This window comes from Macrobrachium nipponense, chromosome 46, assembly GCF_015104395.2.
Source record: "Macrobrachium nipponense isolate FS-2020 chromosome 46, ASM1510439v2, whole genome shotgun sequence".
NCBI classification, from domain to species: Eukaryota; Metazoa; Arthropoda; class Malacostraca; order Decapoda; family Palaemonidae; genus Macrobrachium; species Macrobrachium nipponense.
The window spans coordinates 15655779-15673187 of NC_061106.1; the positions used below are offsets into that span (position 1 = coordinate 15655779).

At 36.4% G+C, this 17409-nt stretch overlaps 1 protein-coding gene across 1 annotated transcript in view; it reads left to right on the plus strand.

Moving 5' to 3' along the window:
* LOC135214772 (nucleolar MIF4G domain-containing protein 1 homolog) overlaps positions 1-8440 on the plus strand; it is a 38179-nt gene extending 29739 nt beyond the window's left edge. Inside the window, 4 exon segments of the mRNA XM_064249128.1 lie at positions 210-2444; positions 2447-2676; positions 4320-4514; positions 6535-8440. Coding sequence (XP_064105198.1) covers positions 272-2444; positions 2447-2676; positions 4320-4514; positions 6535-7638 — 3702 coding nt within the window. The 5' untranslated portion in view covers positions 210-271 and the 3' untranslated portion in view covers positions 7639-8440.
* The last annotated feature ends 8969 nt before the right edge of the window (positions 8441-17409 follow it).

Below are 17409 nucleotides of genomic sequence, written 5' to 3' on the forward strand. Positions count from 1 at the left end.
CTTTTAGAATTTAAACATGAATAAATATGTACATACATATGTTCATACATACATGCATTTTTCTAATGCGATTGTCTTTGATAATTAGCTATTTCTATGAAGTTAAGTTTCTAAAGCTAAAAAATATGACAAATCTTTCAATAATCTTGGATATCTTGAGTTTTTTTGTTTATATACTACTATACATATGACTTTTTCTCTATTTACAGGGTGAACAGTAATACAAAGAAGAGTCCTCTTGTTTGTGGGAAGGTCTTATTTGATAATCAAAATGAAAGCAAAAGAATCTAAAAAACGTTTTGTTAATCATTTAGGCATTAAACTTCAGAACAGAAAAATTGAAAGAAAGTTAAAAAAAGGAAAGAAAACAAAATGCAATAATGTTGGTAACCATGATATTAAGCACAATGGAATGAAGCTGAAAAGGCTTGGACCTGCTCGGAAACAAAAGAAGATTAATGGGAAGGGTAACCATAAAAATCAAGATAAGACTTTTCAGCAAAAGCAGGAAGAAAGTAGAGGATTTCAAGTAGTTTCATCAAACAGTGAACGATTAGCTCGATTACAAGAATTTGTTGACCGAGAAGCAGGAAAAATGGAGAAAGTCATTAAGAAACAACCAAATTCATTAGATACTCCAGCAGAAGACAATAAAAAGAAAAACTTAATTAAGAATAAACAGAAGCTTCTGAGCATCCAGAGAGATCAAGAAGATGACACAAAAGAAATAAACAAGATGGCTAGACTTTTGAGACTAAAACCTGAACAGAAAAAGAAAGTTGCACCCATGTTCTCTGATGATTTTGGGGATATCCTGGCAGACATAGAGGAAGGGTCATTGAGCCGTGCTAAGGTCTACAGTGATAAAGATAATTTTAAGAAATTTCTTATGTGTGAGTCTGGTTCAGAAGAAAGTGGATCTTCAGTCTCTAGTGACGATGAGGAGATGCATGCTTGGAAAGAGACCTCAGATTCTGAAAAAGGATTAAAAATTGATAAAGAGGATTTTTCTGATGAAGACCTTGATTGTGGATTAGAAATTGTCGAGGATGAAAATGATGATGAGGCATATGAATCTGAAGAGAGTAATGACGAGAAATGGGATGAAGAAATAAGTGAAGTCGATTTAGAGGAGGAATCCTCAGATGAGGATGGGAGAGAGGGAAGAGAGTTGTTGGATGCAGAGGCCCAGGAAAGTAGTAGAGAAGAAAGTTCTGATGAAGAGCCTGTGCATGATGAAACAAAGGAGTATGAGCTTGCATTTGAAGGTGGAAGTTCTTTCAGTAAAGCTGAATTCTTGAATAATGGTATTCTCAATGATATTGATAATTATTCTAGTAATAGTGGTGATGATACTGATCTTGAAGGTTTTATTGTTAATGATGATTTTGTTGAGCACGAATCCAGTGATGAAGATATTTTAGAAACAAGTGAAAGAAAGCTGTCAAAACAAGTGAAAAAGTCAAAGAAATCCAAAAAGAAAAGACAGAGGCTTATTGCCAATAGAAATGCTGATCCTTGTAGTTCTGACAATGAGTCAGAACTGGAGCCAGACTCGAGATACAGTGCAGAGTTTGGTGAAGGGACTGTTGTTACCAATGGTGAAAATGAACTGAGAGCAGGTTTACTGTTAAAAAATAGAGGAAGGTTGAGAATAAGAAGTGATACTGAAAATGAATCAGATTTTTCTTCTCCCATCAAGAAGAGAAGAGTGGATTCTTTGTCAAATGGAGAGTGTTTGCAACTGGGACGCACTGTAGCATTGAAATCACAATTAGATGAGGTTGGCTCAGGTGCCCAAAGTGTTTGTGGAACAGATAGTCTTGGAGAAAGTGTCACCAAAACAGATTTAAAGCAGGGGAAGAAAAAGAAAAAGAAAAAGGCACTTACGAATGAAAACATTGTAGGGAAAAGTGTTAAACCACCTCACCTGCAGATCAAACAAAAAGAGGAAGTGACATTCAAAGAGGGTGAGGATGAAAGTGTTTCAAAAGTTCGAGAGAAGAAGAAAAAGAAATTGAATACTAGTGTTGAAGCTGACATAATAGTTGAAGAGGAAAATAATTCAAAGTGTAATTTGAGCACTTCTGAAAACAAAGAAGCAAATGCAGTTGAAGCAGAAAATGAAGTCATTTTTATTAAATCTAAGCGGGCAAAGTCCAAGAAGAAAAAGAAACAATCTTTACAAACAGTTGTCAGTGAAATAGATAGGGAAAAAAATAATGGGGAAAATGTGTCGATAGAACATTGTGACGAAGAAAATTTCGTAGATGTAGTGAGTGATGAAGCAAATGAGATTAAAGAGGATATTTATGGTCGCTTAAGAGATAAAGAAGGAAACTTTATACAAGATAAAAAGCCAGAGACTAATGGCAAATATGTACCACCAGCACTTCGAAAGCTTCTGGCTATGAATGTTAGTGAAAAGAAAAAAGAGCAGTTGGCTTGCTGAAAAGAAATCTAAAAGGACTAATAAATCGTCTGGCTGAAAGCAATTTAGCTGGAATTGTTAGCCAGATTGAAGGCTTCTATCAGAAACATAGTCAGAATGATATGAGTGATTGCCTAAGCCAGTTATTAACTGAATCACTAGTTCTCCCTACCTTGACCCCAGAAAGGCTCATTCATGAACACATGTTACTCATCGCAGTTTTGTCTGCAAATGTTGGTAGCCAGGTATGTATCAGATAAAATGTTCATTATGTAGTCTTGAAGTGTATTTAATATATCCAAGTTGAATTTTGGCCAAATTCTTATGTATGTAGTACAATAAGCGATTTGTTTTCAACATTAAACCATAGCTCTGAAAATGTACTGTAGTTTAAAAATCAATGTTTACATGCATATTAAACTGTTTACATCGTACAAATACATTTTTTAATTTTTATGGATTACAATCATTGTCTTACCAAAGCCTTTTACGTTGATGTTTTGAAGGAAAGATCATGTGAGATTTGCAAAATCAATCACATGTAATGTCACCCCATTAGTAGGGTGGATGCCCATGTATTTACACGACTCCAGATGGTTTTGCAGTCTTAAGATGATAAAGTCCTTTTCAGGGCTTTGTTTCTTCATTATCCTGTTGTTTGTTATTGTTTATCTATCATTGTTTGTTTTGTTTCTTCATTATCCTGTTGTTTGTTATTGTTTATCTATCATTGTTCATTACCTTTAGCCCCATTTTTTGTGTGATTAATCTGTTTGTGTTATTCTCCCAAAGATTGCAGGAAGTTTACTTCAGCTAATGTTTTCCTACTGCTGTGTAGTGTTAGAACATCCATTTTAATGAAGTAGATAATTGTGCATTTCATTGGATTTTGTTGTTTTGTCTAGTCTTATAATGACAGTAAATGCAAGTTCAGTGCCAAATTGTACATCGATATTCATGTCTTACAAGGCTTACATTTATTGGATCTGTTGCTGGTATTACTTGGGTACACTGCAATTAATACTTCCATATGAGTCCTCTGCATAACAAACTCACATTCTTGCCTTGTCATAGCTACAGTCTCTTGATGGGATTTCCTTTTCTTGATTGGCTTAGAATAACCATTGGCTTCTCTTCTACCTCAGTGTACTACTCAGCTTATGTCAAGTAGTGTATGAGTTGAATATACATACTGTAATATATTCTGTAAGATCACCGTAAGACACTCAGTTTTACATGGCATCTTATCCCCTTCCATTGCTGATAGAAGTCTTTGGAAGAAAAGATATGTGTTGATTTCTCCTAGCTTGGAGGTAGCCTACCATCACCAGGTGATCACCATTGGTATTCCTTTCATAATTTAATTGCAAAAAATTATTCTACTTTGATACCAGGGGCAGATAAAATCTTGTTTATATTATTAAATTACATACATTATTTAGGAAACTGAAATAACTTTTAGTTACGTATTTTGTTTTACATGGGAGTTCCTGTCTCATTACTTAGTATATGGCAGTAATGTCAAGCTGTTACATTAGTCTTTTAGTATGCTTACTCACTACTTTTTCATAGTTTAACTGTGGCCAGCAGATACCATTAGCTATCCATTTGACCATTGAGTCAAAATTATAAACTTTTGTGATGCCAGTCTTGATTCATAGCTGCCTGAGGCATACACAAATAAAGATATAGGTATGATAAGTTGGAATACTACTCTGAAATTCTTGGAGAACCTACTATGCTTTAGTTGCTTATATTTTTAAATAGTATCTCATAGTTTGCTAAATCCTGAATTTATTTGTAACCTATCCTTTTCAAAGTGTTTTTTTTTTTTTTGTTGTTGTAATGTAATCAAGGCTTGGTGCTAAAGATTCCATTATTTTTACAGGTTGGTGCTCATATTCTAACAGATTTTGTTGTTAAATTACACGAGAAGATGGAAGAAAACTCAAAAGACATCAGCTGTAAGGAATATGATAACATAATGCTTATTATATCCAGTCTCTTCAACTTCAGAGTAGTTGGTGCTCGCCTCATTTACGACATTCTTCAAAGACTGGCAGATGTTTTCTTGGAGAAAGAGGTGAGAATTCAAAATTTTGATAATGTTACCTATCACATTGATGTTAGAAGTTCTTAGATTGTGCATGAAAATCAGTTACCTTTTTCTTGTAGAAACGGCATTTATGGTAATTAAACTAGCAGTTTCTACTAATTCCTTGGACAGGCATTAGTTAGCATACCAGTGCATTTTATATCCTAATGGAGGATTAATTAATTTTTTTCTTCAGCATAGAATTTTATGCAAGTGCCTATAATAGTTTAACAGATTAGGAAAGAATGTTGGATTTGATGGACAACATTTATTTAGGATGAACTGTTGCATTGAATTCTTCAATGTTGGAATAATCAATGGTTGGTCAGTATTCAGAGTTCTTTTTTTCCTTTCTGTGTCTTGTATATAACACAGCACCATCTTATGATAACCACTATAGCAGTGATGTGAAGTCTTGAAAGCAGTTGGAGTAGAATGTATGAAAGAATGGATTTATTTTATTTTTAGGAAAACATTTTATTAATTAGTTCTGACCCGTACTCTTGATGTGCCCTAAGTATGTGGGATTCACAAATATAAGTAGACATACTTGAAGAAACCGTTGCCAAAGAAAATGTCTACATAACTTATTTATCAGTAAGGTAATGCCAGCAAACAATTATGTGAATGCTGGAGTAACAGTCAAGTTCCCATAAGTGATTGGGAGCTTCATTGGAACAAAAGTTCAGGAAGCATATAGTACAGTCAACACAGGCAGACAAAATTGTTATTCAGATGAAGCTGTCAGAAAGAGAGAGACTTATATTCAAGCATTGTATGATATTTAAGCATTGTATGCATAAACATCTCGAAAAAAATTCAAAGATGTACACAGATAATATATAAGTGAAATTTAAAGTAAATAATATTAATGAGATAAATAAAAAAGATATAGGAAAGCTAAGCTAAAAAATATAAAACAGTTTTTATACTTGAGCAGTAATTAAAGGTAGTTATTTAATTGAAGTTTAAACTTTAATTTAAATTGGTGTCATCTTAATAGGACAAGTAGTCTGGCCAGGCAGATGCTCTTCCTATCATCATTGTACTTGAGATCAAGGTTTGTGTCTGTGGTGTGAAGGTGAAGATAGCTATTATTGTTTTACTTGAAGTAGATAATGCTGGTTGTTAACATAACTGAATTTATCTGTTAGTGGATTGTCACTCAATAAGGTTGATAGTTTTTTCATCACCCACATTACTTTCCTTGAGTTGACAGTCACTAAGCAAAGTCTACCTATGGCAATAATGTGTTTTTTTCCAAGTATACTAAATGGATCCTCACTGGTGAACTTTTCAGTTCCAGAAGTTTTTTATTCCTCACACTGTTGGACTGTTCCCATACCATAGGCATAAAGTTTTGAGTATGCTTTACGAACTACAACTACAATTTGTGGATCTTTAACCAGACAAAGTGATCTGAGAAATTACCAGCATTGCCGTCCAGTAAGAAATAATTAACCCTCAGCAAAAGTGAGAGGTGTGGGATTTCATTCACAAAAAAATTCAAAATAATTCATACATTTCGTAACTATAGACTTTATTTTACTTAGATAAGTTGCCTCCTGGCCTGTCTGATTGGCAGTACAGAGAATTTGAATGTGTCAGGGCACTGAATCAGAAAAAACAGGGTCCCTTGTTGATTTTTAAGAAAGTTGTTAAAAAAATATTTGTTAAGTCATAGCCACATCCTGTAAATTGTGTACTACATGCTGTTGAATTTACATATGTAATATTAATGAAATAGCATTTATTCTTAATAAATTATGCAGAAACCAAAAAGGTAATAGAATTTTGTGACAAACTTCTGGTAATTGGTATTAGTTAGTTGGTATTAGTCAATCTTCCTCTTTCTTAAGCAGATGTCTAATGGAGAGTTGAATTTTTTGTCAGGTCATTTGGTATAAATTTGGATTAATTTTGGTAGTTATAATCAGTACAGCATTTAATGTAAATACTGTAGCCATAGGCTGTTGGCACTTGTTAATGCTTATGCTAACATTTCCAGGTGGAGCTCATCTTATTGATCCTGCGCACAGTTGGCTTTTCTCTTAGGAAAGAGGATCCTCTTGCTTTGAAAACTTTCATTACACAAATCCAGTGTCAAGCATCGCAACACCAGGCTGAAGGAAGTTCAAATTATACTAGAATAAGTTTTATGTTAGAGATAATTCATTCCATTAAGAACAATAATCCCTCTAAAGTACCAAATTATGATCCTTCACATGTGGAGCATTTGAAAAAGGTCATGAAAGGGTTAATCCATAAAGGTAAAAATATAAGCCCCTTGTATGTCACTCTGGATGATATTTTGAACAGTAAGTCGCAAGGTCGCTGGTGGATTGTAGGCTCAGCATGGTCTGGAGGCTTAAAAGAAAATAACCTTCCTCATGAGAGGGAGACTGTTGAAACTAAAAGGTCTGCTTGCATAGAAGAGGAGTTTAGTGAACAATTTAAGAGTAAAGCAGCAAAACTAAAGTTAAACAGACCCCCCCGTATCAATATTATGTATGTAGTTACTGAAGGATCAGAAGATTATCTTGATGCCTTTGACAAACTATTACAGTTGAAGCTTCCCTCTAATCAAGAGCAAGAGATTTTCAATGTCATATTACTATGCTGCCAAAAGGGAAAATTATATAATGAATTCTATTCGTACTTATCATGTAGAATGTGCAAATGTAATAATAAATTCAGGAGGCTCCTCCAGTTTGCTGTATGGGATAAGTTTGAAGAAATCGATAACTGCAAACCTAGAGAAGCTGAAAATTTAGCAAAATTTTTAGTTCATTTAATTGGGGAGAATGGACTAAATATAACAATATTGAAGAATTTGCCCTTAATGGAGGCAGGGCCTCAAATGATTGACTTTATGAGAATAATTTTAAAAGGGTTGCTTCTCCACCCAGGTGGTGTGGAGAGGGTGCTGGAGATATTTGGTAAAGTTAGTGGTCAGCCAGAACTTAGGTTCTTTGTTCAAAGTCTTAAAGTGTTTATCACTAAATTTCTTATTTCTAAAAAGAAAAAGGATAAACCTGAATACAAATTGTTGTATGAGAGAGGTCAGGATGTTTTAGAGCTATTGAGTTCAAGAGGAGGAGTTTCTATGTAACTTTTCTCAAGTATGAATTTGTAATGAGTATATTACATATTGACTTTTAAATTTCCATGAGGATACCATGATGGAAGTAAATTGAAATTTATAAACTGGAGTTTTTATTTTCATATACATTTTTTATGTGTAAGAATTATTCCTACAGGCAAGCGCTTCTAAATTCAGGGAAGGTTTCTGTGGTGTCCCTTACTACCTTATATAATATCTAATAATAATAATATGACTGTTCGTAGCACATAAGTAAAGTCTGTGCCACAGTAGATACAGTAAAAAGCTTGAGTTCACAGCAATTCCACTTTTTTAAATGAATTTAGTACATAGTTTTTAAAAACTTTTGCTAAGAATTGCACTGCAATAAAGAAAGATGGATGGAAATAGCCTTGATTACTATATAACATAATACAAGTAGCATTGAGATGATCTATGCCATGATGTCCAGTTTGTGGGGAATTCGTGAAATAATACAGAAGCCAGCCAACTTGTTTTACCATCTGCTTTGCTTACATCTGAAAGAAGTGTAGTGCTCTTTCAATTTCTTCACATCTTCATAATTAAATTGGGCTTAGTGTTTTCCTAGTTTAATCCTCTTCTTCATGCTCTGCATAATCAGCAGTGAAGAAATTGGTTATATTTGCTAGATTTAGTATGTTTCCGGACTTAGTAAGTGGTGGTAAGAGTGCTATGTTTGAGTTCCTCAGATTTCCTGCATATTTTACCTATGCATTTTAGGGTTGTTTTTTCCCACGTGTTTAATAAAGTATGTTCTGATGTATGTACAATAAAGCATTTTATATCATTTTGAACTTTATTTTTAGTTTTCTGTAAAAGAAAACTTGAGATGACTTTGTCTGCCCTCAGATCTTAAAAATTACTGATGCTAATGCTAGAGGTCTGCAAATTGATATGTTGATCATCCGCCCTCCGATCATCAAACATACTAGATTGCAGCCCTCAAGCCATAGTAGTTTTTATTTTATTTGAGGTTAAAGTTAGCCTTAATTGTTCATCTGACAACAATGTAAGACAAAGCCACCACTGGGCTGTGGTTCAAGTTTCATGGGCCATGGCTCATACAACATAAGCCAACGGCCATACCACGTTGAAAGCACCGCCTCTCGTCCGTCATACAACATAATACCGAGACCACCGAAAGGTGGATCTATTTTCGGTGGCCTTGATTATATGCTGCACAGAAAACTTGATTGTTTGGCGCATTTTTACATTTCTATTTTGTTTCTGTATTTTTTATGGTTGGCTAATTATCAAAGCAAAAAGTAGAGATGCAGTATATATTTCCTCCTTGTACTTCATCTTTTTCTCCTTTTCCCTTACAGTACTTTGATAAGGTCTATCATTTGCTGCAGAGAAAGAGTTTGTGGTGATAGTTTGCTATCTTCCTACCAGGATGAGTCATGATGCAGCTGATTCCAGCCATTGTAAAGATAATAATACCAGGGATTACTATTGGTCTGAGAGTGATTACCATAAGGGTAGGTTTAGTTATATATTCTATAACATTTCTCAGAAAAGTATTTGGAAGAAGTTCTATCAATTGGAAACATTATCCAGCCTTAACATTACTACTTCTCTAAAAGAATTCTTAGAAGTGGTTCCACTGGTGAAGGCTGTATGATATTCTTTAACTGGACATCTTTGAAGGAATTTTAATATCTTAGTTTTGTGTTTCACATTATGTATTAGCGAATCTTATGATTTAATAAAAAAAAAAAGTTTTAATAGGAAACAAAATTACCCAAAGCACTTTGAATATGAAAGGTATCATACCCCACTTATTTATACACTGTAGTCAGATACGACTTTAAGTTAACGAGTCAATTGTTTGAATAAAATTGCAGTTACTCTAAAGCTGGGAGTTGGGTCTTTCTGAATTCTAGCTACTGAACAACCAGAGACTGCTGGTTAGGTTAGCGTCTACAGGTACTCAACTCGTTGTCACTGGCTATCAACTAAGCAGCCAAGTAACAGGCCACTTTATTTCAAACTGTATCAGTAGTACTATTTTTCTTAGGAAGCAATGACGAATTTGTTTCAAACATCAAGTGCAGTCATGTAGTCATGGATGTTCCCCTCTCTCATTTTTATTTAACACTTTTATTTTATAGACTTCATACAGACTGCTTTAGGAAACGAGCAAGCGCATATATACGGCTCTCTCTCTCTCTCTCTCTCTCTCTCTCTCTCTCTCTCTCTCTCTCTCTCTCTCTCTCTCTCTCTCTCTCTCTCTCTCTCTCCACTTGTTATTCAATAGTTCAATAGTCCAGTAAAAATTTCTTATGATAAAATAAGACCAACTCCATTTTGAAGTGGAGACGGATATCCAGAGTATAATAAAATCTTCAGCCTGAATCTACGGTAAAGGAAGTCCCTTTTTAGATGCTGGAAGCAAGGCAATTGGGTGCCTAGGAACCTCTTCCCTTTAATAAACCACGCCAGGAAAGGAATGAAAGATACCAACTAAAGGAGTCATAACAACTGACATGCTTAGTCACGATGGTCAAGGTAACTGCGTTATGTTTTCTCATTATTCTAATGTTAATTGGTCTGTATTGCAGCTATGATCATGACAAACGCATTGTGATATTCTTTATGCTTCTACGACCCACACAGTCCAGTTTTCAAGTCTCCAAAATATCGAATAATGATCGATAATCCATCATTGAAAACCTTCAGATCTACTTGGTAGTTTGGACTCTGGAGAACATGGTAGCTTTCCTGGGAATAATCATGGAGAACATGGTAGCTTTCCTTGGAATAATCAATCAGGTTGGATGACGTCTTGCGTGATCTTCCTTAGCGATATACAAAACTGTCTGTTGCACCAAAGGCGTCCGGTTTTATCAGAAAGTCAACAAACCTTACTTCCAAACTGGAGTACTATTACTGTTACTAATCCGTAGGGCAAGATCGCCGTCAGTGCACCTCATAATAGATAGAGAGATATGAATAAACAAACACACCTTGGGTAAGACATTAGCTTTTGACAGCTTCTGACTTCTGTATGCAAGATATATTATTATATTATATATATATAATATATATCTATATATATATATAGATTATATATATATATATATACACATACATACATACACACTCCTAACATGTGAATGTTTGTCTCTTATTTCCCTCCTTGTACTACAACCTTCTATCAAAACTGATGCAGATCTTTTATCTTCTTTCTCTTCTCACCTAGATTAGCTGAATCTAGGCTTTTTGTTGCTTTCATTCCCCTGACTAAAGAAAATAAATAGTTTATCGATCCATTCTGCTCACATATGCTGCTCAAGAACAAGGATCCGCATTGGCATGAGGCCAGCCAAGTTTCGAACGAACGCCATCTGCTTAGCGAGTTTTATTTTTTTTTATTACCTATATACTGCACATTTGATTAATCTTGTAATTGCGAACAAATATGCTTATCAGGCTGTGACGATTTCGGGTAAGCCATAGATAGACCTTCCTGTTGTAATATGGCATTAATAATTTACTACCATATTGGTACTGCGCAATTCTTTTATTATGTTATTATGTAAGAACATTCTGTTCCGCCATTGATCTAGCTTATCTGGTATGAAGTGAAACTGATAATGTTGCCACCTTTGGGGATAAGATAGATTGAGTCGATGGCGATTAATGGCCAACATGAAAACGGTCAGGTATTCTGCAGTGAAAGGAGCACAGGTTTATTTGAGGTTTATTTATGGATTGCGTATGCACACATGCATATTAATTCTTTATGCTCTAAGGAGTGATTGAACCCTTCCGTATATATATATATATATATATATAATATATATATATATATATATATATATATATATATATATATACACGTATATATTGTGTGTATGCGCGCGCGCACATAGAGAGGAAGGGTTGATAATTCTTTGAACTTCAATGAATCACCCATGGAATCACCCCAAGGCGCCGAGTCACTTGATATCTATCCTTTGTAGTTTGTATATCACGTGATGTAAGGGAAACACGAGGTTTTGAGTTATGGGATATGTGTGTCTTCGTACTCGTATACAACACAAGTTGATTGTTGATGCTCTTCCTAGTATTTGGTATAAATATTAGTTAATGGCTAGTATTGATAGTAGTCAAAAGTTCTACCGAGACTCGGAACTGTCCCACTTTCACGTTCAGGGGGAAGGATGAGCAACTACTATTGGAGCGAACGGAAAGGCGATTGGTTTTGTCAAGTTCCTTGACTTGTCTTAGGGATAGCATAAATTTTCTTATACATCGAAGGTAATATGTTTAGGAATCAAATTTAGTCGCAGTTAAAAGAGCGGAAAGTAAGGCTAGATCCTGATATCAATGCTCGAGTAGTAAAATAAAAAAAAAGCTAAACGTTTATATGACTGGAAGTTTTTCTGAGCGATACGAACACATTGGGGAAGGGGGCGTTGTCGCAGCCATAGCTCGTGACGTTTGGTGGCTCAACTTTCTTATCAGAAGAGAAGAAGAAGAAGAAGAAGACGAGGAGGAATCCTTAGCAAAAACACTTTATTGTAAACTGTCATCGACTCAGCTCGTACGATTTTCTTATCTTCACGGATTATTACCGAGCTGATTTAGCTGAGAGAAACAGTAATTGCGGGGAGTAAGGCAGCTAAAATAAGGAATACGTGAGTTTCATGGTTCCAATTTGTTGTTTTTATTGTTTGAGGTGTAGTAGCTAGTAGCTAGCTTAACAAGGCCAAGGACAGCTCTTAGCTAGGTAGCCTATCTGTAGTAGTGCATTTCTAAGGTTGTTTGTAGCGTCATTTGCCCCTAGCTGCGCCCCTTTTTCAGTCTTGTGCTTTACCTCCCTTCACCTTTCCTCGTTCTTTTGCATTGCCGTCAATTCCAACCAACCTTTAAAATTAGGTACCTAGCCCTAGTACTTTTTGACCCTACCTAGTGTGCTACTCTTGGATGTTTTCTCGAGTCACCTTGCGAGCTTATGGTAGGTAGTGTTTAATTTCAATGTAGGTTAACCTGGTTAGATTGTCCAGTGAAAGTTTGCAGGATAAGCTAAGTACAGGTAATCTTATGGTACTGTACTCCCTTCCTTGCTAGTAATGCACAGCCCTTATACTTTACTCGACTCCTTAGCTATTGTAGTGTTTTGTGGATTTCTGACCAATAGCCTTTAATATGGGGTAGTTATACAGTTTACTGGGCCCAACCGTGCAGCAACCAAATCCCTCCGCATAGGTAAGTAGTACCTAGTTCGATCTCGGTAGGATGCTCTTGGTTAGGATAGCACATCGTCGATAACTAGGTAGAGGTAAGGAGTAAAATTTAGTTTCCTGTAACCCCTGTGTCAAGTGCGCACAATGCAAAAATTCCCGCTTACCAGAACAAACGTGCTTGCCAAGAATCTTTCAAAATGCAGATAAGGCGCAAAACGCTGTTCGGCCATGCCGAAACCGAAATGATGAATGTGCAAAAAATGACTGCTAAAATTTTTGTATGACCTACCTACTAGTTTTCGTTTAGTCTCCATTTTTGTTGTGTAGCCCTCCGTTTATTTTCTTGGAGCTTACCGCCATCTAGCGGTAAGTTATGACTAGAAAATTAGTCTTAGATAGAGTGGGCCCAGTAAACTGTAGCTGCTCCTAAATATGTACTATAACAATTATGAGCGATACGCACTGTAACGGTTATGAGCGACTACAGAAGGAACTGAGTTTTTTTTTGGTTGGGGGGTGGGGGCAAAAAAACAGAAGATAGTGAATTTCACAAAGTTATAGGCAGTAAAGAAATGTATAAGCCACAAGATGAGCAATCTGATAAATATATATGGCTCATGTCTGTAATAGCCTCCGTATCAATTATGCTAAGGTCACATTCATTCACGTATCAACGCACGCACGGCCACGCATGAGCGGAAATTGGTAGTTGGCAACAGCTCACGTCAGTAAACCGTAAATGTAACGTAAAACACACGTAAAATCGTAATCGTACGGCGACGTGTCGTCCGGGTGCTAAGCTCCGCCCACTAGGGCGCCGTAGCCCACTCCAGTTTTGAAATGTTCAAAACAAGTCGTGGGTGGTCACGCCAAATGTCACCTGACGTAGCTCCAGGCATTGCACGTGGGACCCACGGTGACTGCTGCGGGGTACGCGCTAGGGTCACCTGGCAATTGTTCGCCGTCGTTGTTTTCTTTCCGCCGCGAAAGCACGTGGGCCTCCTAATTGCGCTGCAGCCTACGGCGAAACCGATTCACACATTTACAACCCTGTACGACATGGCAACGCTGTAGCGTGGTATAAAAGGTCAGGATCGGCGCCCCGGGTCATCTGTTGGAAAATCAGCTTGAAAATATGGCCACAGGATTATCCCAAGACCTGACGGTCTCAGTTATTTCTTTCATTGACAATGGCGGATTTTGGAATAATCCTTTAGCACTGGCTCCTAATACGATTTCCACTTTCTCCTGACTTTTGACCGCTATCATCAGTCAAACAATGAATTGGAATCTGTCAGAGGGATACAGGGTAATCCCAGGCTCTATTCCCAAGGTAGTATTCCAGCGTTCCGGTACACAAATCTCAACCAGAAATCAACAACCGGGTCATTTTCGTCGACAGGATTCCGGCATCTACCGCCTATACGTCGTCTGTCACACCTGCTCCAGTAAGAAATTAATTTATGATTAGCAACGCAGGAACAGTAAGAGGAGTTGGGGCCTGGTGTTATTGGTAAGGTTTCCTTTAGGCCATGAATAATCCCGGGTTGGACGAGTACTTATATGGACCCATGCAGTGCGAACCATTTGTGTGGGAGCAGGACTCAATGGCTTCATAGCCCAGGGGCTGTTTCTCTGTGTCTCAGGTGGCTGATCACGATTCAGATTATGGAGACAAGGTTTCAATAAAAGGCGAGTGGGAAATGGATAACGAATATAAAAATACTGGGAAATTTCTGAGAAAGACAATTGTTAGGATGTCTAGTAGTCCTTTTTTGAAAAAAATAACCTTTAGCTTAGGCCAAAAATAACAAAAGACTTCACTTGTAGACAGCAAACGTATAGTATAATCTGCTAGAATAACTTTCACACACACACACACACACACACGAACACTTTCCCGGTAACACGGTATTCTCAGATTATGGAAGTGTCGAAGATATTTATTTCTTCTGAATAGCAGTCTTACAATAATGGTGTAACAAATAATGTAAATATCTAAGAGGAATTCCTATACATCTAAAAAAATATTATCTTGAATAGGTAGAATTCCTATTTATTTTTAAGTATGTTTGATAAGTTATTAGATGTTATTCTATATCGCTTAAATATAAATCGCCCATAGTCAACAGTTTTATAAGTCTAAGTGTATGTCTGAATGGTAAAATCGAAGCAAGACAATTCTAGTGCTAATCTTATGTAAGAGCTCCCAAAGCGTTCATAAATCATAATTGCTAAAACTACGTATTGTATTCCTTGTCGACTGGTTACTTGGTTATTGCTATAAATATCATTCAGAAATGGGGTTAATATATAATTAGTGATGTGCTCATTTACAACCATTATTCTAATTGCGTCTAAAGAAATGTTTTTGTTGTACAATTAGAAAGTATATATCTTGGTAAACAAATCTCTCTCTCTCTCTCTCTCTCTCTCTCTCTCTCTCTCTCTCTCTCTCTCTCTCTCTCTCTCTCTCTCTCTCAATGATAAAAAATCTCGATTTTGTGTGCATATAATTTTCAACTGTAATATTCAGCTGTGTTGTAGATGTCTTTCGCGGATTCAAACAGAATAAAAATAAAAATAAATTAAAAACTGTAGTAATGTGCTCATACCCCTGGCAACAGCACAGCCCCACAACGGTGGGCGTGGTCTTGACGTGAAGTTGATCGGCGTAAGTTCCAGGTAGACGTCCGACCTTGCTTTCTTTGCGCGTACATTTGCGGCGCAATTTACGTCGCTGGCTTTACGTCCGGTAGACCGTGTCCTGTTTACCAGCTGTTCAAGGTCATTTCACCGCGATGATGCCCAAGATCCACATACATGGGCATACGCCGTCGTGATACGTGAATGTGTGACCCCAGCATTATGAACAAAGAATAAAGAAAGATGCCACAGAATCATTTACTTGTAATCTTACCTTCCCTAACCTAACTTTGAGTGCCTGGCCTGGGGTTTGTTGTTTGCCACTCCTGGATTTTCCCCACCCAGTCCTAAACATGACCAAGAATGCCCCAAGGGTAAAACTTTTCTTTAGTTACTCGGCTGTTTTCCCGCCAGTTGTCAATCAGGACTGGTTCCTCATACATACCTAAATGGGCGTAACCTTTCCTATAATGTAACGCCCTGGCCTAACTAGATCTTACTTACCTAACCTAACTTAGGGCGAGGTTCCCTGATCAAGCCGTGGGGGTCCCCAAAAAGGCAGTAACTGGTTCCGGTCACATATTTGTGATCTGTGTTATTACTTGGCTTATGGGAGAAATTAAGACCAATCAGCATTCAGAATTCACTTGAGGCAATGATGTCATGATCCTAGCATTCAGTCTTAATGTGTGTACAATAATTATTCACTAGTGACATATATTTTCACTATTGATAAATTATTATTTGTAAACTATCCATTTTTTTTTCAGATTATCATCAATTACTTTTATCGTATAAATAGCTCTTAATTTATAATAAAATTCAATTTTAATTAATGATGAAAATCAAGGAAGTAGAAGACATTTATGTATTCGTATTATTCATTAAACTACCCTCCTTGAACACGATTCTCATTTGTAAATAAATAATTCATTCATACAGTCTAGAGAGCTGCTTATTTAAGAGCAGCCTAGCATTCCTCTCTTAGCAGTGGATGTCAAGGAAAAGCTATTAAATTTCGAGAAATTTAAGAATATATATTCAAACCAGTGACAGTAGCGACATAATTGAATTAGGGACAAATGTAACAACAAAAGAACAGGTCAAGGAATGGCTGGAAGAGTGCTCGAAGAGTATGCAAATTTCTTTTAGTTACCTGATGCCTTTTCCCTTTATCCTTATCAAGTTACAAGATGGGTCTACCTATAGATATAGTGGGGAGAGATTGGACAGACAGGTCCAATTGTTATGCATGATTCTGAGAAATAGCAGCAGCCTTGGCTGTAGAGACCAGCAGCAACAATCCACTTTTGGTACCCAGTGCTGGGGCAACAACTGTGTTCCATACAGAAACAAGATCACAAGAGAACGGGGAATCATATTTCATAAGATGGTGACTTTTTCATTGATGAAAATCTTTATAACTGGTGAAACAACCTCAAGTAAACAAGTCTTAGATATTAGGTAGTCAACTTGCAGTCAACTACATGCCTGCCTTTCGAGCTAATAAAATAAAATAATGAATGTTGTAATAATCTCTTTATTAAAGCTTATTTGACATTAAATTCATGTAGCCTAATAAATTAGCATGTAGTGGTACTTTCAATCCATATAACCATAGTTAAGAGTGACAGTTTTCCCTACTACTAGTACTACAGTGTACATAATATCATGAGGTCTAGCCCAGGGCCTGCTGCAGTTATACATGTTAATGAAGTATTATTATGTTATTTACAAAGTCATCATTAAGTTCTCAACCCTCCTCGTATGCAGAGGACTCTGCTGAATTTGATCTGCCATAACACTTGAAGGTAGTAGGCTATTCTTCAATTTTACCATTATTATTTTTACCCTATATGTACTTCAAAGTTATACTACAACATAATAGCTTTCAAAGTAAACTTTACTGACAGGCTAG